This window comes from Hippoglossus stenolepis, chromosome 22 (genome assembly GCF_022539355.2).
Source record: "Hippoglossus stenolepis isolate QCI-W04-F060 chromosome 22, HSTE1.2, whole genome shotgun sequence".
In the NCBI taxonomy this organism is placed as follows: Eukaryota; Metazoa; Chordata; class Actinopteri; order Pleuronectiformes; family Pleuronectidae; genus Hippoglossus; species Hippoglossus stenolepis.
Genome location: NC_061504.1, coordinates 2,804,314 through 2,826,325, shown reverse-complemented (window position 1 = coordinate 2,826,325; position 22,012 = coordinate 2,804,314). Strand labels below are relative to the sequence as shown.

Sequence of the window (22,012 nt, the reverse complement as noted above, 5' to 3'; positions counted from 1 at the left end):
ATATTCACTCAGACTCTAACCTCAAAATCTGCACGTTAAAACACAATTTCCAAAACTCTGGATACCCAGAATAAAAGAACCCAGAATAAACACGTGTGAGACATTTGAACCGTGTTTCTCCTGATTGAAGAATAGTTGCTTAAAGTAAAAAGTAAAATGGCATAAAAGTATTCTTCTCCCTTGATTTATTTATATTGAATATACAATAAACTGTTGCTACCAGTGAGAAGAATGAGGTCTTGCTCTTGTAATATCTCTGGGAATGTGCACGTTTTAATTACATGGTTTACAGTAAGGGCAGATCCAATATGTATTACCTAAACTCCTTCAAATCTCACTAAGAGGGGAAACAAAGGTAATATAACATAGAGTGTGCTGTCTTTTACTTTTGTAAGCATTGGAGTCAGGCAGAGAGATAGAAAGGTTGTTGTTTTTTTTGCATTTTGATAATAAAATTACAATACAATTTTGTGACACCTCTGGTCCATCAAATAGTTTCTCCTGAACAGATATGGTTTAATTTGGCACAGGTACTTCAAGAGAAAATCTAAAAAGGAGAAATCATAGTAATTAAACCTGATTTTTTGGGGGAAGCATCCACACTTTCTTCCAACATAAATCCTTTACAAAGCCATTGCAATGAAACATAACATGTGGAGCAGATACAGTGTAAATAAGGCTCACATTATGGTGTACTTACTACCACTAAGTAATACTTTTTATATACAGTCTGTAGTAGTTACTATGGTATCAGTGCAGCTCTGTGCAGCCGCGTCACAAAGTGGGCGGCCCTTCCTGCTGTCGTCGCTGAGCAGCCAATCCGTGTGCTCGTGTACACCGCAGCCCGGAAGCAGGAAGCAGAGGGAGAAAAGAGCGCCTGGATCAAAAAATCGGAGACGTTACCTGGAGGAGGAGCAGCTGATCGCCTCAACACAGGATACAGAAACCACACGAAGACTCCTCATGTAAATACAAACCCCTTCTTACTCGAACGAAACTGCGCTGCTGTGAAATTAAAGTTAACATGTTCACTTTTTCTGCGACGTCTCCTTTTATCGTCTATAATGACAGATTGGAGCGATACTGACTAAATAACACCTCTAGCTCTTATGTAGCCTTAAAGTGACACAGTCGCTACACAGAAGTATAGGAACGTTTGGTGTACATCTATGTATTGTATTAATATGCTGGTAGTGCTTTTTACAGAGTTTTACGAATAAAATAAATATTTTAATCAGTCCTATGTATTTTGGTGTACACTAAAAAATGTGTCATGAAACTCAAGGATACTGTTATTTACTCAGGGCAACAAAATGCCTTAAGATCAAACTTCATAGCTCCTAGGAAATTCTCATCAGTGTTATAGTGAATGTAAATATGTGTAGCTTTGTGTAGTTTTTTGCTTGCTGCTTTGCACTGAGCAAAGATTACTCGTAAGACTGGAACTCGGACAGAAGATACCCACTTGACTTGTCTACACCAGGCTCCTTAAACTGTGTGTTACCATCAGCTGGACATTAGAATACATGTTGCACAGACATCTGTTGAGTCAAAGTAGGAAGGGATCTCCTAGTTTGCCACTGCACAGGCAGCAGGAGTAATTACAAGTGCATACCTCTACCAAACCGGATCCGCAATTGTATAAACTCATTTAATCAGCCCACTAAAATAGATATTTTTGCAATCACCATGAGTTATTCCCTGAAACATTTACAAAAATGTAAAGCCCTACTTGAGTGAATAAAAAAACTGGACCTGCCACTTAATCAGCGACTGCACCAAAATGTCATGGGTTCTGCCCAGGCCCCTTTACCCCAAGTTTGATGGAACCTGTTAAGTAGCTTTTGTGTAATCCTGCAAAACGAACAAACAAATGACGAGAAAACAAAACTGCTTGGCAGAATTAATAACTTTCTAATAAATATACATTTGGATATGTTGGTTTGTTTTCAGTGTATCGTGTAATGATCTTTTAAGCAAATCCGAACTAACAGCACTTACACACAGTTTATTTAGTGCAACGCCTCGCTGTAAACCTGGCCTGCTCTGATTGCTTGTGTCTCTGCAGTGTCCTCGTCACCGTGACCATGAGTGCCCTAACTGGTCAATGCAGCACTATCCAGGAGCAGAGGGACCGCTGGGAGAGGAAACGCAGCCGAACAGCCAAAGAGTTGGTGAAGACGGAACAGTTTTACTGCGAACAGTTGAAGCTGGTCACCACTGTACGTAATGTAGCAGTCATGAGCTATGGTTTGATTTGTAGTTCTGAGGTGTGACACTGTCTGAACCGAAGGCCTGAGGTGTTAGTGCCAGAAACCTTATACTGACATATACTTTACAATGACATGTATATTTTTATTTATATACTACATTGTTAGTTTTATACTTGTAGTAGTGTACTTTTAATTCTTGTGATACCCTTCTCCAAAATCACAGATGACTGTCTATCCTAGGGGAATTGCTGAAATATATGATAACATTTTAGTGTAGCATTTAAAAGGTTTTATATATTATATTTTTATGAGTTTCAATTGAGGCTTTTTCTTTTTACATTCTATGAGGATTTATTTTCTATGTCCCTCCTTTTCTTGGCATTACATCTTTAGTCCATAATGCCCTATTTTGCTCCAATCAGACCATGAAAACTATTTATTTTTGTGTGTTTTTCTGTCAAATCTCTGGAGATATGCACCAATATATATTAAATAATGATCTGGCTGTGGCTACAAGAGACTGAGAGGACACATTCATACTGTACCTCTGTGTCATATCTGGAACATTTTGGGATTTTTTGGAAATGTTCTGATGAATACAGACCAGGTAGAGTTAACAAATCCACTCAGTCTTAAAGGTGCAATGGGGTTATCTAATCAGTCTCCTAAAATCAGTCTCATAAAAACTTATAATTATTAATTTAGGTTTTTAACATCTTATAATGAACCTACTAAAATTTATGGAATAATCTACTTCAGGACTTGTCAAAGTCTGGACACGAACAGCGAGTCTGACTGGACCCAGCCTACACCTTGTTTTATGAATATAATATATTATGAAGTTTAACATTTTCTATTTTGAAATAACATTTCTGTTGATCTGTAAATTAGTGACACAGAATCTACACTGTATTTTGAGATTATTTACAACAATCCTTTCCCCAGATGAATGCAGCTTATTACCATATTATTGATATAGGTTGTCATGGCGACATTAACTGTTGGAGAGAGTGCCAGGTTCAATGTTACTTATATAAGTTATAAGTAAGTTGATTCAATGTGATTTTATTGTCTAGACCTCTGGCCTTAAATCCAAATGCAGACCTTTGAGTAGTAAGTTTGAACTCCTCCAGTTGACAAACTGTTGCACAGCCGTACTGGTAATGTATCACAATTATACGAAGTCTATGACACTGGTTTAGTGAAGGCAGTAAGAGTACTCTGCTTGACAGAGGATGGCCTCTGTTGAAGGAAAAAGAGTCCGCCTGTTGGACTGGAATGAAACAAGAATTGTTGTAGTCAATGTCAGCAGGCGAATTAGCACCTGGTCTGTACATCGTGAAGGAGACGCAGTTCTTTCAAAGAAAAGTTGCTGGGACTAAAAGTTCTGGCAACTTCGGGTCGAAACACGGCTTTAGTCAACTTTTACAAAGTCTGTTTTACTAATATTGTTTCCTCAAAATATATTCACAGAACGAATACAGAACCTCAATGTCAAACATTCTCACAGTCAAAAGATTGAGCAAACAGGCGATTCTGAACAATGTGTTCCACTGCTACATTATGAAATGTTCTGTTCAGTATATATTTACAGACTCAAGGTGGAATTCATGGTAATCTTCCTCCCTGTGGAGAGAACAGACTTTTCCACACTGTAGCCACAATAACTCACCCTTCACCTGTTCACTCCAGTTAGGACTCATTTTAGGCCGAATGCACATTCGAATTGCTAATTGCTCATTTTCACTTCAATTGACTTAGGACTTGCACAGCTGTTGGTTTATTGTGAACATTGTGTGTAACTTCCCTGTGTTTTTGTTCTTCAAATGCACAACAAGTCCCTGTTGTTAGAAGTTAAGGGTCTTGTATGTTTGGTGCAGTCTGGTCTTAAAGGGATAGTTCACAGCAAAATTCAAATTCCCTCATCTACTCACCACTATGCCGATGGGAGGGGTGTGTGAGTCCACAAAACACTTCTGGAGTTTCAGGGGTAAACTTTGTTGCAGCAGAATCCAATACAATTGAAGTCAATGGTGACCTACACTTCAGACGTACAACATGCCTCCATAGTGCTCGTGTGGTGTAACCCAAGTGTCCGCATATTTGTCTCCAAACGAGGTCATTTACACCATGTTTTTAGGCTAGGAAGTGTCTAAGCTAGCGGACGTAGCTACACGATGGTGTGTCCGAGGGTCCGTGAACGCACCTCATAGGAAGATATCAGCAGGCTTAAAACTTGGTGTGAATTATGCTGTTTTGAGTCGAAAATTAATGTCGGGGCTTGCGGACACTTGGATGACACCACACGAGCAGTATGGAGGCATGTTACTCCTTAAGTTTTTTGTGGACTCAAACACTTCACCCACCCCTCCATCGGCATAGTGGTGAGTAGATAATGAGTGAATTCAAATTTTTCTGTGAACTATCCCTTTAATATTACATCTTCTGGGAGAGTAATTAAGATGTCAGCAGTGAAAGCTCCTCCTTATCCAAAAGAACGTTTCCATTCATCACTGGTAGAGCTCATCAGATCCAACCCGGTTCCAGTTTATTCATACAGATGCTGAGGAATCCTTTTTTTCCTCCGTCTCTTGTTTCTCACAGTACTTTGTGGAGATCCTGAAGGCCAAAGGAACCCTGGGGCCGGACATTAGAGAAAACATCTTCAGTTCAATTAAAGAAATTCATTCCGTAAACCAGTAAGTATCCTCTGAATAATTTAAAGAATATCTATGCTTGGAGATGGTGGGTGAGGATTATTGGGTTGTGTTTTGTCTTAGAATGAAGTCAAGATACACTCTTGCATAAGTATAGTCCTTATCTTCACCATAAGTACGAGTCAGTAATGTTGTGTTCCACCATCGAGGTGTTCTCCTATCTGATGGATACATTACTGCATATCAGGTGGAATTACTCCAGGTGATATCACGAGCCGAGAGCATTATTGTTTACATTGAAAATTCATGAGCTTGTTACGCACCCGACCTGCTGTTGAAAATGGGTGGCTGATAGAAGCTGATCTTACTGCATGTCTCAAATTGATCTGGCGCTGTTCAAGTCAAAATCTCCAAATGCACTTGAAAGACTTCAGAAAGTTCGGCTGCACAAATAAAAGGTTGATGTTTCAAGTTGGTACATGTGTACAGGCCGAGGCGCTGGATTCAGCGATGGTATCCATGAATCGATAAAGAAGAAAAACAGAACTTATAGTAGGAGTGGGTGTTCGAACGCTGATACCAGAATGTATGTTTTTGTTTCAAAGAGGTAAGGTTTCAACTTTGATCATTCCTATGTCAAAGATAACAATATTTAGTTTTCTCTCAATATTCTATTGGATTTTAGCCCTTTCATAAAAAGACTTAGAAAGATGTATTATCACAAATTGACTAGTAAATGATATGCACAGTACTTAAAGTGTACTACTAATTGAATATGGTCCAGTTTGTGATATTCATTGCAACATACGTTTCAAATATTTTTAATAATCAGTATTCTAGACCAAAGATTAGATATGATGACAACCCCAGACGATACCAGGTCTGCCAGTTTATGGATTAAAGCAAGTTACATGTGCAACTATGGTTCTATGAACTCTGGATGACTGCTGGATATAATATGGTGACATTAACTTGGCTGGCACATTATGTGGATTTTCAAAGGAAGAGATGGAGGGAGGTATCAGATGTGGAGGTATCGGTGTGTGTGGCTGCCTATTAGTGAAGGGTTTGTTAGTCTGTTGTAACTTTGATGTCTGAAGCAGCAGTCGCAATTGACTTCAATTGTATTGGATTCAGCTGCAACACGGTTTACGCCTGAGACCCCAGAAGTGCTTTGTGGACTTTTAATTTAAATTTTTCAGTGAACTATCCCTTTAAGTTCTTGTTTTAAAGTAAAAAAAAAAATCTATAAATCTGAATTTCATCAACTTACAATTAAATCTACAGCACAAGTAGTTGTAGAAAGTGAAAGGATTGGAACACTTTCTGAATTCACTATTGATTAGTATAAAACCTTCACCATCACAATGTAAAAAAGTGAAGGCTCTGGATTTGAGAAACCCATCAGGTTTGCAGTCTGCACACAGTGTCGTGGACAAATCCCACACAGCTCAGTATCAGACGGCATGACAAACTGTGGTATGAGAGCTCGGAATACCTTTGATTTTGAGAAATTCCATTTCCAGACAGATAATGAGTTGTGTGGGTTCCCACAAGCTCACGTCTCCTGCAGACTGACGGGCTTTCTTGTTGAGAGTTCCACAATGAAGATTGAAGTATGAATTACACAGTCTCGTGTATTGGATAAATGGTTCTGCACATCTCATACATCTTCATTATGAGCCCCTCAGTGAATCAATGGTTGAAACATAATGGCAAGCACTCCATTTAAAAAATGGTCCGTGGAGACACAATGTGTTCGCGCCAGACTTATTTACCACTGTTAAGTGATTGATTATAGATTTTCCCATATTCTTTTCACTTTCTCTCACTCTCACATTTGGCATTCATTGAATATAGGTGTCACAGTGCCGAGAATAATTGATAGTAAGTGGTGATAATAAGCTCCCGTAGATGGATATGTGTTTGACTTTGTCGTCTATCTGTCACACGCGAAACATCAAGTCTTATATAGTGTAAGTCTTACTGCATTAAACAGATTGACAATGATAAAAAGACATATTGCTGCTGCTTCTGCCTGCAAGCATACTGACACTCTGTACGGAGTTTGCAGTAGTTTGCAGCTCCAGATTATACTTAATATATATCGTATTAAGTAGAAGAAGTCTCCGAATCAATTACATTTTATTTGTATTGCGCCAAATCATACATACATTATTTCAGGGTACTTTATATATTATTGACGAGACCTTACTATATGGAGAAACCCAACAGTTCCCACAACTGGCAAGCACTTGGTGACTATAGAGAGAAATAACTTCCTTTTAACCAGAAGAAAACCTCCATAAACAGTAGTTGTGCAACGGATCACAAAACACACGGTTCGGATCGTATCACGGTTTTTTGAGTCACGGGTCGGAGCATTTTTCAGATCAGCAAAAACAAAAGAAAAGAGAGACAAATATAACGTTGCTTTCCATTTATTACTTAAAGAACACATAATGCAAGGAACCATGGTCTTAAATGAAAACAACATTCAAGATGAATAAAATCTTAAAATATAAGTGCAACATGTGGAACGATACTTTCTTCCCTTGAACAAAAGTGAAAAAATAGCCTCTACATCATAACAAAGTTTAAAAATAAAAAGTCCTGAGCTTTTAACTCTTTTTTTTACACAAATATGAGGACGTCTACATTGTCTGGGGACAGGTATTGGCGATTGGTAGAGAAGTGACAGGGACAGCGAGGTAGCGTCCTGCCATCATAGCAATATGAGGGTGTTTGCTTTTCCACCACCATGCCAGTGAATCACCAGCCACTGGAATCCCACTTGCTACCTTGTAGGATGCCACCGTCCTCTTTGATGGTTTTGGCAAACGTCTTCTTACAAACGTCTCCCCGAATAGCTCCTCCATGGCCGACTTCTAGTTTTTTATTTTCATATTTTATCGAACTAGAATTGTGGCAATAATTCTTTAATAAAAGCCATTATCATTCAAAATAGATAGAAATTGTATATTTTGAATAGAGATGTTTGAAACATTTATAAATCAAATCAAAACCGTGGGAAACAACATGCACATGAAAGGCTAAACAAGCAGGTCCCAATATGATGGCGCTCCAAATGGATGTTGAGTGCTGTGTGGTTTCTGAAGAATCCAACACTGTGGCAATCTGCGGAGAAGTATTTTAATTGGATGATTTTTTTGCAGCAGGGCACCGATACCTGAGACGAGTTGTTATCCTCACACAGCAGCAAGGAACCACTTGCCAGTGTCAGAAACCTTCTGTGAGAACTGTGCTTTTCAACTCCACACAGTTCGGTTCTCTGACCCTAAATGCAAGTGCAGAAGGTATATTTATCTCATCTGATCTTTCCGTCTTTACTTATCTAAATTCAGAGTTCAGTGGGAAGAGGGCCAATGACTTCTGTCCTCATTAGGGAAAGATATTTGAATATATCGATAGGTCGTGCCATTTATTCTGCTTCGAACCGTCTGTGTCAAACAGAGGAGGCAGCAGACGCAGGAAGCCAATTATTCCCAGCGACGAACATGACAGACAGGAGAGAGCTGTCGGTGCATTCAGTGAGGAGCAAACAATCTGCAATGAATGTAATGTGATGGGGACGAGGAGGGTTTCTCTATCAGTCGATAAATGTATTGATTATATTTGTAATGTTTTGATTTTTTTCTAATTAGTAAATTTATCCTTTTGGTTAACCAATAAATAATGACTGTATGTTCTACCAATTAACTTTCAGCCTTTTACTCGAATACATTGTACATTTATTAGTAAGAATTTCATGAAATAAAACAAATCAAGTACTAAGAATTAAAGTTAAGGATCAGTATCAATGAGTGGAACTTATATTTAGCCCAATATTAAAAATGTAAAAAAGGATTTTAGGGCATCATTCATTTCACAGTTAAACTTTTACCTGATGATACTATACATTGATAAAGTGAATTTCAATGCAGTGGTGGCCCAAATAAGGAAATAGGGTTTTTACTATATCACACCGCAGAAAAATATAAATATGATTTACTTTAATGGCTAGCGCTGATCGTAATCAGTATCTGTAAAAGGTAGCTTAAACTAACTTTCAGCGTAACATTATTGGGAATTTATCTGTTTAGTTTTAGAAGTCTTTGTCCAGAAACAGCTTGCAAATGTTGTTTGTTGTATGAGCATTTGCTCTCAGAAGTCTTTGTTGAGTTCTTGTCTGAAAACCAATGATGGTGTATAAAGATGAACAATGCGTCTCAACTTCCCACTATACAAAATAATGAAGTCAAAATATTCCAGATACAGGGGCTGCCATGTTGTGCTGGTGACGACATCTCAGCTGTCAATCATGACATTTCATCCCGGGTTTATTGCATCAAATAAATACTTTAAAACTATGGTCAGGTACCGAACTCTGTACTTTTAAGGGTATTGACCGAATAACGTCAGTACAACTGGGTACGATTCATGTGAAATCAATCGGAGCCAAATTTCGGTACCTGTGAGCACATCTGGGTGAGAGAGTGTGTACACGAGAGTGAAAGAGAGGGAGAGTATATGTTAGGTGAAGAGCGAGAGAGCAAAACAATGTGACTCACCCTGGAACGTGTTCGAGCCAAGCTCATTTCTAATCAGTGCACACAGTCAGAACAATGGTGAGTCAATGGCGCAGGCACCCAGGGAGCCACGCACAGGGAGCTCATTTGGGTCTTTTCAAACATGTTTGGACGGTAAAAAAGTTACCGGCTCTGTCAGTAATTTACCGCTCCTCTCACCGAGAGCACCCTGCATTTCCTCCGGCTCTCAGTACTTTGACTAAGTTTACAACTTGTGTTGTTTTTACCCAGTCTGAGTTTCCACATGTGTCCGATCACACTGTTTGTGTGTGTGTGTGTGTGAGTGCGTGTCAGCTGAATTAGGAATGAATGCCCAGCCGTGAAGAAAGATTTGACTCATTGAAGAAAAGTAGGGATCATTATGTGGTGATCAGTGTTGATGTTGTGGCGTCATTTCAAACAAAGTTTAAATTGTAGCGAGGTGCAAACTCTTGACATCTTCGTCGGTGTCTTCTACGGGTGTCACATCGCTTTTTCACGGGGAGATATATTTCTTTTGGGCTTTTTAATTTTTGCGTCTGTCGCGTTTCAGAAGCGTCATCACCCCCCCCCCTCGCTAGTGATGAATCCAGCGGGAGGTCCCCTGCTGTTCACACATCGACTTCTCCTGGATTTCTACAGACTTTATACCAGGAGGCCAGGTGGAGAAAGTCTGCAGAAACTACGGAGCGTCTCACTCGCACATTTGCGTTCACACATGCACCTCCTCCAGAGAAAATAGCGAGGAAGTGCGGAGTCCAGTTCATGTCTGAAAGCAGCTTATGTGTCAACAAAGCATGAAGCACACCCCGTAGTTCACAGAGACTAACACAATTGCAGCTCTATTACTGTTTCCTATCAGTGATTCCTGGTTATGTTTATTATTTCAATAATTAGTCATTTATGTCTCGCGGATGTCCTCGCTCTCTGATTACAATTAGTATTCCTCTGTTCAAGCCTTCCCCAAATGAAGGCGTCTCACCCTGAATTGTTTGGTCAAGGTTGTATCCACCCCAGATGTCGCAACTGCTTGGAATTAATGTGGATTAGCGCGACGCGCACAGAATGCTAATGTTATCTCCTTCCTTGCCGCTGATGGCCAGACAATTTAATTGCTGTGTGAGGGGGGGGAAAAAAAGTATAAAAATGTAATCCATAATTTCATATTTATCATAATAGCCTCTGGCAGTGAGAGGGGGGGGGGAGAGCGGAAACACAGTTTTTCCCGCCCTTTACCCTCGTTAGAACTCTCTCGGCTGCTCCTGCATCTCCTGATTATGAACAGAGGCTACCTTGGCACGCAACTTCATTAAAATCTATTTAAATCAACTTCAGCTGCAAAGTGTTCCTTTTTACAGCATGTACGAACAGAAGTCTCTGGGAGCATCATTAGAGAGTAGGACTGTGTGCGTGTGTGTGTGTGTGTGTGTGTGTGGTACTTCCTCTAAGTTTGGATAACAAGCTCCTTCACAAGTGTCAACACCCCCAACCAATTGCGTCCGTGTTACTGTAATGCGCCTGACAGGCTGAACGATTGCTTTGCCTCTGCCTTGATCTAGTTGTTTTGTTCCTGAGTTCAGCAGGCATGTTCTCACTACAAAGTGGCCCTGGGTGCCCCGAAGACAGACCCACCGTCTGGGCCCCAGGAAGTACGTCACCCACAGGGAGAGGGGCCTTCAAATGACATGACAGAGCCCCCCCCCGCCTGCTAAACCTCCCATTTAACAGGGGAGCAATCCTCTGAACTTTGTTCAACCTCCGCACTTTCTCTAAACATGTGTGCCTTGTGCTGAAAAAAGATATCTTGAAGATGTGATCTTGCCGTATTTGAGCGGCGTCTTTCCACTGATGAGCAGCAGTTCATTCGGAAGCTGCACTGTACGCTAACCTGTCCATTGTGGGTTGACCGGGGGAGAACAGTGAATAGTGACCCAGTGAATTACAAACGATAGTCGAACACTCTGCAAATGTTTGATTGTGTTTGATTCAGGGCTGAACGATGTAAAGGTTCAGTGTGTAGGATTTAGTGGTGAAGTTGTGGATTGCACTGCCTCACCCTCTCCTTCCTATCGTGTAAGGGGAACATACAATGGCCTTCAGGTAACAAGTAGAGCCAGTGTTTGTCCTTGCAAGAAGACCAGCTCCTGATATACAAATAAAGGGATCATTCAGAGGCAACGAAAATACAAAAAAGTTTTGGTTTGAGAAAAAACTATTGATCCACACACCGGGGGAAATGTAGTTGTTACAGCAGCAGGGAAGTCATAATGAGGTAGACAAGAGAATACAATTATAAAAAGGAAACAGAATAAAAATAGATAATTAAATAAAAATGCAGAATATGTACATAATATACACCTTTCACTGCAGAAGTGGTTTGTATTGAGTAAGTGGAATGACCGTGAAAACACTGATAAACCAGTGCAGTATTTTATTCTTCATTCCGGATGGTGTTGTGGAGTCTGACAGCAGTGGGAATGAAGGACCTGCGGAAGTGGTCTCTTCCTGCACTGTGGGTGGAGCAGTCTGCTGCTGTAAGAGCTACTCAGGGCCCCCACAGTGTCATGCAGGGGATGAGAGGTGTCCATGATGAAATTCAGCTTCGCTCAAGTCCTCCTCTCACCCACGTCCTCAGTGGAATCCAGAGGGAAGTCCAAGACCGAGCTGGCTCTCCTACCCAGTTTATTTAGTCCTTTTCAGTCCCTCCCAGTGCAGCCACACCCACAACAGACAATGGTGTAGAACACTGCAGAAAGCCATCACAGTGGTGTAAAAAAAATCCTTATTATTGTCCTGCACACTCCAAAGGACCTCAGTCTCCTCAGCAGGTGGAGACGACTCTGGCCCCTCTTGTACAGGACGTCTGTGTTGGTGGACCAGTCCAGTTTGTTGTTGAGGTGAACAGCCCCGGGTTACAACTTCTCTATTCCCCCGCCCTTCCTCTTACCGCTCCCCTTCGCTCTCCTGTCGGCCCGCAGCAGTTGAAAGCCGTCCGGAGAGTTGAGCGAGTCCGGAGTGAGTTCACTTAGCCAGCTCTCTGTGAAGCACATATTGCTTCATTCCCTGTACTCCCTCTGCAGCCTGGTTAGCGCCGTTAGCTCTTCCATCTTATAGGGGAAAGATCTCAAGTTCCCCATAATCACAGAAGGTACATGCGGTTTCTTCTCCCGGCACTTAGCTCCAGCTCTGCATCCCCTCCTCCCTCTTCTTATCTCCGTGGGGATCTCCGGCCTTTCCTCGGGGAGTCTCCTCGGGTGATGTAACACTAATGAAAACATCATTATCAATATTATATACATTCATGTATACACTGGTCATATAAGTTCAAATCGCTATTTGTTGGACAAATTATTATATTGCAGTTAAGTCCTTTTATTAAAAGTTAAGTGAAAGTGTGTGTGTGCGTGTGCGTGCGTGTGCGTGTGTGTGTGTGTGTGTGTGTGTGTGTGTTCTTCAAACATCACACTTTTTTGACCAAGACAAGAATAACCAATAGTTGCAATAGTAAGTATTTACTTTATATACTCAAGGAATTGTGATATGTCATGTAACTACAGCTGAATGGTCATTTGCCATTATAGACCGCCTAAATGATTCACCTGGTGCATTTGTACATTTAAAAGTCTGCTCTTTAGATTTGAAAATTGCATTCTTTATAGTCCTGGTAAGTTCTGGTGTGGTATTATTGTGTTTATTTTCCTTTTTTTGCAGATCACTATTGGTCCATGTGGAGAACAGCTACTTTGGCCGAGGTTTCGACCAGTTCTGTCCACATCTGCAGCACTACAACACGTATGTGGACAACATCTATAATGCCAGCAAAGTGCTCGGGGTAGGAACTCAACATTTTTCTTGCCACGTGGCGATCACACCTCTGCGTCAGACCTATGAGCATTTAACAAGCTGTTCTTTACATTATTTAAATCCGAAACATTAAACTTTCATTTACAAAAGTCAGTCAAGCAAGGACATTTGCATATTTCCCTAAATATGCATCATAATTGTCAAAATGTTACATCCTGGACTTGTGGACTGGGATTCTGGGAGCAACCAGCAGAGATGGTCATATCTATATTGTTGTGCTCCCAAGCGCTGGGTGCGGGGAATCAGTTTGGCCAATCAGAAGAATTTAGAATTTTAGAGAGGTTTCATAGGGTTTTTTTTTCCCGTAAGGAGGCCTGAGCTAATATTATGACATGATACAATATATAAATATTATGAATGGACATTTCCCCCTCTGTTAATTAAACACGAGAGGCTCAAATGCAGAAACAAGAAAAGAAATGGTGCATTAACATTTTAACACAGGTTCATTTCTAATGCCTGTTTGCTGTAGGGGCTGTATTACTGCTTCTACCAAAATATATACTTTGCCTGGGGGAGAAGACACGATGTACACAGCTCATTAGTATGTCATGTTCTTGTAGTCTGAGAGGCCTTTAAACAACATGTAGTCAAGACTGTCTAGTGTGTACAGGACATTTTCATGTACTGTTTTCATGGCCAAAGGCATGAGGAGCGTTCAGGTTGGAAACAGGGTTATCTGTCATAGCCTTACGTGGATGTAATTTCTCTTGGATGGGTGGGGGGGGTATTTTTTATGTGGTAATCATATATTATGCCATCATAACCCCAAAATACTGGACAGCCCACGTAATCCCTCATCGCAGATCACAAAATATGACTTGTAAATGTGCCTGTATGGCTTAGAGAATAAGAATATGTGTGTTTTTTTGGGTGTTGCCTCAGATCACGCTGAAGAAAAACAAGGCGTTCAGACGTTTCAAGAAACTGCAGGAATCCCGAGCAGAGTTCAAGGACCACAAGTTGGAGGATTTACTGCAACTTCCCGTTCAGCGGATTGATCAGTAAGCCCGCCCTCTGCCTACTGTGTAAATGAAGGAAGTCTAGATGTCCCTTCTCTATTTCCTAGGTTTGATAAGCTCAGTGATACACCACAGGTTGGGTTACTGTGAGTTAGGTCCATTGTGGAATGGTACCTTAAGTTGATTAACAGTGGCACTGGACTACAATTTATGAGCATCAACGAAAGCTATTCTGATTTCTCCATTGTTGTACAGAAAATATATACATTATCATTGTCTGTTAAACCTCAAAGATATGTCCCCCAAAACCCATCATACACTGATGATCTCCTACAGAGCTTTAATTTGACAACCAGAAAAGGTTTCCTGTACATTTTCCAATTGTCTGGATATAATTCATACTCAAGTTGTATAGAAACAGTTTTTTTTTTTTTAAACTCACACAAAGAAAAGACTAATTTGAATGTTTCAGGAGGTGCTGTGGCGCCGCCGTTCCACCATCACCAGTTCTGTTACAAACGGGTCACAGATTTCACACTCGACTTCCTCTGGTGGCTGTTTGGGTGTTTATTTTTCACCAGTCACCCGCTACGTTGCACAATGTACAGCGTCCCGTGACAGATGTAATAATTATTATTTGATGTAGCACACATGTAGCACTCAGACTGTCCAGAAACTGTCAGAATCCCTTTTGTTAAACACCAGTATTTGTTAGCTGTAATTTCACGCGGTCTTGATCTCGCTCGTTAATTAGTGGAACAAGGAGGAAGAAATGGGCTGAAACGTGCTTCCCAATGCAGCGGATATCGTGACACTGGTTTATCAAGCTGCTTGCCTCGCGTCTTAATTAGGGGCCTCCTCATCCTCTCGTCTCTCCAGATGTATAGTCGAGCACACGTAATGTTACATCCATCCATCATGCGAGGGAGACGGGCTGACTCTTCGCCTTTCAATCGGAGACACTTCTGCTGTATATCTCATTTATGTTCACTTTCTCCTCTATAACAAAGGATCGGTTTCCCTTTTATTTCCTCACAGTCCCACGCACAAGGCTTAATGGGAAACTCTTCATGCAGCTTCTCCAAGCCATGGAGAATGATAGGGATGCGCTAATCCAACCTTTTCTTTTCATACCTCAACTCGGGGTATTTCCAACAATGAGCATCAGCCAGTTTTCTCTTTTTCACATATTCAAAATCTGTGCAGCTCATTATGTGAGTACCGTGGGTATTATGTTAACGTAAGGTACATTTTGCAAGCAGTACACCCAGTACACCCTGATGAAGGCATAAGCCAATACGCGTTGGTGTGTTTCAAAGCTTCAAGCCCATTAAAAATAAAGGCCTTTTACTTTTTTCTAACCACTTTGAGGGCCCGCCTAATTTCCTCAGATGTTTTGACATTTGCATGCGTGTTGTCATATCGTTTGAGGCTCTACTGTATTTTCCTGAAAAAGGGACAGGCAAAAAAAAAGAGCAAACACAAATGGGTTTGACCAGAAACTTATTTATTAATTCATTATTTTTTTTTCTAATCATTTTTGGTGACTACAGGCGCTGGTGCAAACCAGGCGCAACCAGGCTTAGCTGGGTGCAACATGGAGGAGAGGCTGAATGCAATTTTACAGTCAGGAATACAGAATCAGCAGGTGGAGTCGGGCTGAGCTTCAGTCAGGGGTAGACACAAAAAAACAAAAGAGTCGCGCCTGAGGAAAATTGCATACAAATTGTGTTTGCCCTTGCACTTGCATTGCGTCTGCAGGAAAACACAGCCCTGGGTTACTCAAAACTGCTGGCTGGTATTTATTTGTTTTTGTGAACTCCATAGGTCATCCGTGGGTCACTCACTCACAACACTGCGGTGATTTGAAGGGGTTGTAATGGAATGGTCGCTGTTCGTTTTTGGCTGCTGGCATAGCAAAGGCAAACAGGTTTGAAAATGAATTGGGCTGTGTAAAGTTGATACAATCAATGAATGCCTGGATCAGACGTGTGTGTTGCCTTGGGTCACCACACACAAGTAGCTGTGGGAAGCAAATGTGGTTGGACGTCAGTGGTGTATCCCGACATGTTAGAAGTGCGTCTACACCGATGATTCACAGATGATTTGCCGCCATGTTCACATTTTTGCATGTCAGGACTTTATAACAGCTGTGATGTCTCCCATCTGGCCGAAGACACTACAAAACACACCAGTGGCAGACAATCTGCAAAGCCATATTGAGGTAACACTACATATCCTTACTCTTTACCACTACAGTTTTCTCAACCATGTAAATTGGATCAATGTCTTTGCAGGCGCCAAGGCTATGTTCACATTCCAATTTGCCAGTCGCCAACGAGTTTCTCAACACACTGACAAAAAGCCCAATATCAAACTCTTCAAAGATGCGATAAGAGAGGCTCTGATTTAAGGCCTGCTGGAAATCTTGTAAGAGTCAGCAACGACTCCAGCCAATCAGAGCACAGGACAGGGTGAAGGTACATGTAGTATGATCACAAGACAACAAGTTGTGTCGTGTGAACTACGCAGCGATCCGATGACTTTGAAAGTCGTGTTCTTTTTAATTCAGCTTAAGTCGTAGCAGCCAGCAGGTAACTCCTTCCATCTTCATGTTGCACAACGCACCAACGCCGTGCATGCATCAGTGTGGCCCGGGCGTTCCAGCGTTAGTGAATGATTAAAATATCTCGGCCCTCTCTCACTCTGCCTTTTTGCTCCACATTTCCCACCATCATCATTATTGATTCATCTGTTAAACGGGAGACTCCAGGGACACGTCTTTAATTTTATGATGATTTTTAAGTAGCATGGGCAGACAGTCATCAATGGCGGGTGTCTTACCTTGCTCTGGCTCTGTGGCTGGGAAATAGCACGAGATTGTTGTCACTTATCACCATTCGAGAATGATGGATGGCGAGCAGGATGTGTTGAGTGCGGATACTTATGTTGCTGCCAGGGGAGGAATAAAATCATTGCTTTTATTAAGTGGCATTCACTGGAGCCAGCTGGATTGGTGTCCTCCCCACTGAGCCCGCCATTATGACAGTGATGGGGCCTTGAGTTGATTGCCGCAGCGAGTAGCAACCTTTTTTGCGCCTGTATTGGCCACGTTTCTGTCGATAATAGAGATGCGGCTCTCATAGAGACGGCAGTAATTGGGAACGTATCTGCTCTAGGATGAGCATCACTTAGTCTAACAAGGGAACGACCCAGGGGTTCGCACGCTGAATGCAAAAGGCCGCAACTCTCCAGAGGTTGCGGGGTCATTGTCATACTTGCTAAGCAGTAAGTGTGTAGCAGTGTGCACTGGTCATTTCTAATGTTGTCTTTCACTTGTCATTGTGGGTTTTCACATTGACTGCTTTATGTGCTCAGGTAGTTCCATCAGCTCCTTCAGCCAAACGCAGTGAGGTTCTCCAACACAAGGTTGGACTTTTGATTAACTTTTTTTTTTTTTAAAGGAATTCTGAAAATGTTTCTGAAAGGGCTCCATTCTGTGGTCTACAGGCACTGGGTTGTATTTCAGTGAATAGCTTGAATTCCACTTTATTGTGTTACACAGTTTGTAGAGAGGATGGCAGTAAAGTGCCGCAATTATTGAATGCCACAGTGGTTTGTGGGTGAATCTTTACTTAATTCTATTGACCCTGAACTTAGAGTCCACATTTCCCAAGTTCAAAATTCTCATCACTGAATATGAATATTGAATATTATTGAATAGTAAGTAATGCCAGTGTGGGCCAATACATCATTTTTTTCACTCAAAGTAAAAAAACATCTTTTCTTGTCTATAGATGTTGGTTTTAATTAAAAGAATCTGTATTCAACAGTGAAGATTGAGAGCATAAGAGATGAAGGCAGCTTTTCTTACAGACTTATTTCAATCCTTTTGCAGGGTCTTGCATGCACACCCAGAACGATCCCTCTCATGCGCAACAGTTTCTAATAGACGGACACACAGACTAAAGAGTGAAAGATAACTTCTCACGTGAGAGAAGAAACTGCATCGATGCCACAGCTGCAGTTGAAACCTTGAGGTCTGACTGTCTGCGTGGACGGTAAAAACACTATGGACATGGCACGAGCATGCGGTAGTGGGGCAGGGAGAGGGAGCATGTAGCAAATAGCGCTGAACACACAGTGTAAGAGATTTATTATATTAAATGAGAAGTGTAAAACATTTTTTTGGTTCATTATGAAACTGTGGTGGGTCAAATTAGAATGTGACAGGCCACCACAGTCTAGATAATTAATTGGAAACACTGATGAAGGCATCTACTGACTTCCTGTCAGCACATATGAATGCAATACAATATTTGATCAAATTGCTCATTTAGACTTTCCAAATGTTGGCATGTCATGTCACCTTGGAACTGTTAATATGCAACTAAACTATAACAACAAGTAGGTTTTGTGTGGAAAAGTAATTTGGACTGGGTTATGAGTTCTATTAAAAGGATTTGTTTGTAATTTAAGTATTTGGAAAGTACTGCTTTCTGACCTGCACTCACTTTACACTTTACAAAAAACACCGACACTCATCAGGAGTTATTAAGACCTAAATAATACTGAAGTTTACTTTGTGTTCGTTTGATTTGATCATTTTGTGCACACTGCAGACACACACAGATGTTTAATATTTATTCAGGAGCAATTAACAGAGCCAGCTATTGTTTTGGTTGACGGTGGTTTATGTTTTATTTATCCAGGATATTTTAATATTTTTAATCCTAATTTAATTCAAATGTCAGGCTGAATATTCTTTAGAATTAAGTTCATACCAGTGGTTTTAAAATGGATTTACAATGATGACAACAATATAATTTATCGAAATGATTTCTGGGACAAAATATCACCCAACAAAATATGTTATTGTGACAGGCCTACCTTAATATTTTTAAGAATGGACTAAATTAGAGGTTTCTTTGTTCAGTTTACAGCTTTAGTTCCCTGAGAATTTATTTCATATCCAGGCAAATTGGCATTGTACCATGAAATATCCTGAACCGAATCGATATTCGAAAAAATCTAATGTAATTGAACCCAGCCCTAGTTAAGAAATTACCAATCCATATGGGAACTGCCAAGAAAAGTTATCATAGGCGTATTTTTGGGGTGCCATACGGCGAATAAAAAAATGTTGGGTGCACCTAAATGATGTGCAGCCAATGTAAATGGTTCGCCTGGAGCCCTGTTTCAGGCGAACCCATGCCTTTTAATGACAGGCTGCTGTAGAAGCCTTGGCCTTAAATTGACTAATGCTGCAGCACAAAGTAATAACAGCTTCAGTCTGTGTGCACTTTGAAGTGTGTTCTAATGTCCGCAGTTACAGAGCTGCTTTAGTCACACTTTCAGAGAGATAACATGCTCTCTTCGCTCACTTCATATTACATATTAATTGCTTAAGTTTGGACTGCGGAGTATCTCCAGTCCTCTGTATTTTTCCGCGAATGTGCATTCCTTTGCTTTTAAGCTATTAAAGTTGAGTAATTACCCACCAGCCCAAGCCATGTTCACTAACCCATGCAGAAGCCTGCCAGTGCCTCTTGTCTCTTAATTACAAATTTGAATCCTTAATGCATGTATGGGAAGCAAAATAATTAGACAGATATTTCCTCCTCCTCTTTTTTTTTCTCCCTTTACCGACTTGTGTGTAAATGCCCAAATGACCTGATGTGTCTGCCAGGAGGGAGCCTGCATATCATCTGCATGTTACAAAGGAATTAGCAGCTCCTGCTGCAGCGGTGGCAGGCACATCCCCTCACCAGGACACGCTCTCTGAAGCTGCACTCATTATTAGAATATATATTAACTGTTATAAATATGGTTCAGATTATGTTATTGTCTAATTATCTTTGCTTTGCTTTGCTGCTAATGAGCGGGACAGGACAGCTAAATGGGAGAGTCGGGTTTTACATTATTTGAGATGTGCCTTAATAATGCTCATCAGCGTGTTTCTTTTTTGTTACGCGGTTGCCTTAATTAGCTCTTCGTCTGCACTCCTTAATAAGAAAAGAGGGCCTCCATCGCTAATAATACCTGTAATGCATTTGTTATTACATGATGAGACAAGAAGAGGAAGATGTGAAATTATTCCTCCTTTTAAGTGTCTCTTAATTGAAGGAGGCATAATTGGAGCTTATTGGAGCTTCCGTGTTCATTTCCAATGAGAAGCCGACTACAAGGGCATTTCTCCTATTCCACCCACGGACCCACCACCGTGCTAACCTGCTGCTTTCTCCTTCAGCTCCTCTAAAAGCTACAACACACACACACACACACACACACTCGATCAGATTAATTTCCGGCCAAACAGCTTTACTTTTTTTCTGTCAACTTTCACTTACACAGAAGCTGTACTAATGTAACTGTAAAGTAAACAGAGAGGGGTGTTGAAAACAGCGCTGAGTATGATTCTTTTTGGCGGAGTTCATAGTCTAGCTTCTGGTGCTGAATGCTGCATAAATATTGAATCCGGATGCCGATACAGCCTGGATGATACAGTGTGTGGATCTGATATTATGACCTCACTGATGACGAGCAAACACATTGAAAGAGTTAGAGTATTTTAAAAGTGTTAAAGTAAAAAAAATGAGAGCGAGAGATTCATATAAACTGTTACGTGAGTTAAATACTGTAAGTAGTTTGCCCACTCTGCCTTCATTGGACTGTGCTGTAACTAAGCATAAGTGAATAATGTGTTTATCAAATAGAATAGAGATTATTCCGAAAAAAATCTGTGCTAATGACTATTTTCAGTATTTATAAAGATGGAACATATCTAATATATGTATTCATGGCGTGAAACTAAAGCACACACAGGATAACATGTACATTCCAATACACACAGGTATTTAACACACACACACACACGAAATGCAAACTGTTCGAAAGATATTGTTTATTAATGTAGACTATAATTAATATTTAGAGATTCAAACACTAAATACAAGTCAATTAATTAAATTTGTTCATTAACAGAAATTTCTTTCAAGAAATGATTCCCAACATTTGCTCGCTACAGCTTCTCTAAAGGGAAGTTTTGATGGTGGTGTGGTTTTTGGAGTGTTAGTCAAATAAAAAAGACCCCACCTTTGGGAAATTAAAGAGGCTATACATCTAACTAATTTCTGATATTTTAAAACAAATCCTTAAAGTACAAATCGCTCAACTAGTCTAGATGATGAAGATAATTTGACAGCTCTTCATGTAGTTCCCTGATCTCAATATACAGGATTACCACACAAAGATTCAGTTCAACAAGCAGGTTTCTACAAGCAGCTTGAAGAACCACCATTGTGTTGCTGTTATCCTCTACACACTGTATACAAACACCATCCCACTACACAGTTGTCACTCTCCAACACATGTCTCGTCCCACTCATGCCACCAAATAGCCCACTAGCAGCGGTGTACAGTCTGCTGGCATCAATAATGGCCTCTCTCATTGGCACCGCTGTGTCTCTGGAGCGGGCCCAGACTGCACAAACACAGGGCTGCACAGGCAGAGACAGACACTGGAAATCAATGTCAATTGTCCATGCACTCCAAGGTAACATCATCCCAGTGAAAAGGATAAAGATTTCAGAGCAAGCTGGTGCTTCGCAACTGTTACTTTAGATGGAGGCTGACGCTGGGACAATAAGTTACTTCAATGTGCCACAAATGGATTACGTTTTCTTCAGTAGAGGAAGGTTTTATTCGTAAGTTCCATGTGCAAGTTTAATAATCAGACTCAATGTAAA

General features: G+C 40.8%; 1 protein-coding gene across 1 annotated transcript in view; it reads left to right on the top strand.

The window, feature by feature from the left end:
* The first annotated feature begins 882 nt into the window (after window positions 1-882).
* arhgef39 (Rho guanine nucleotide exchange factor (GEF) 39) overlaps window positions 883-22,012 on the top strand; it is a 51,108-nt gene continuing 29,978 nt past the window's right edge. The window contains exons 1-5 of the mRNA XM_047338482.1: window positions 883-965; window positions 2,069-2,222; window positions 4,818-4,912; window positions 13,150-13,270; window positions 14,188-14,306. Coding sequence (XP_047194438.1) covers window positions 2,088-2,222; window positions 4,818-4,912; window positions 13,150-13,270; window positions 14,188-14,306 — 470 coding nt within the window. The 5' untranslated portion in view covers window positions 883-965; window positions 2,069-2,087. The remainder of the gene's footprint in view (window positions 966-2,068; window positions 2,223-4,817; window positions 4,913-13,149; window positions 13,271-14,187; window positions 14,307-22,012) is intronic.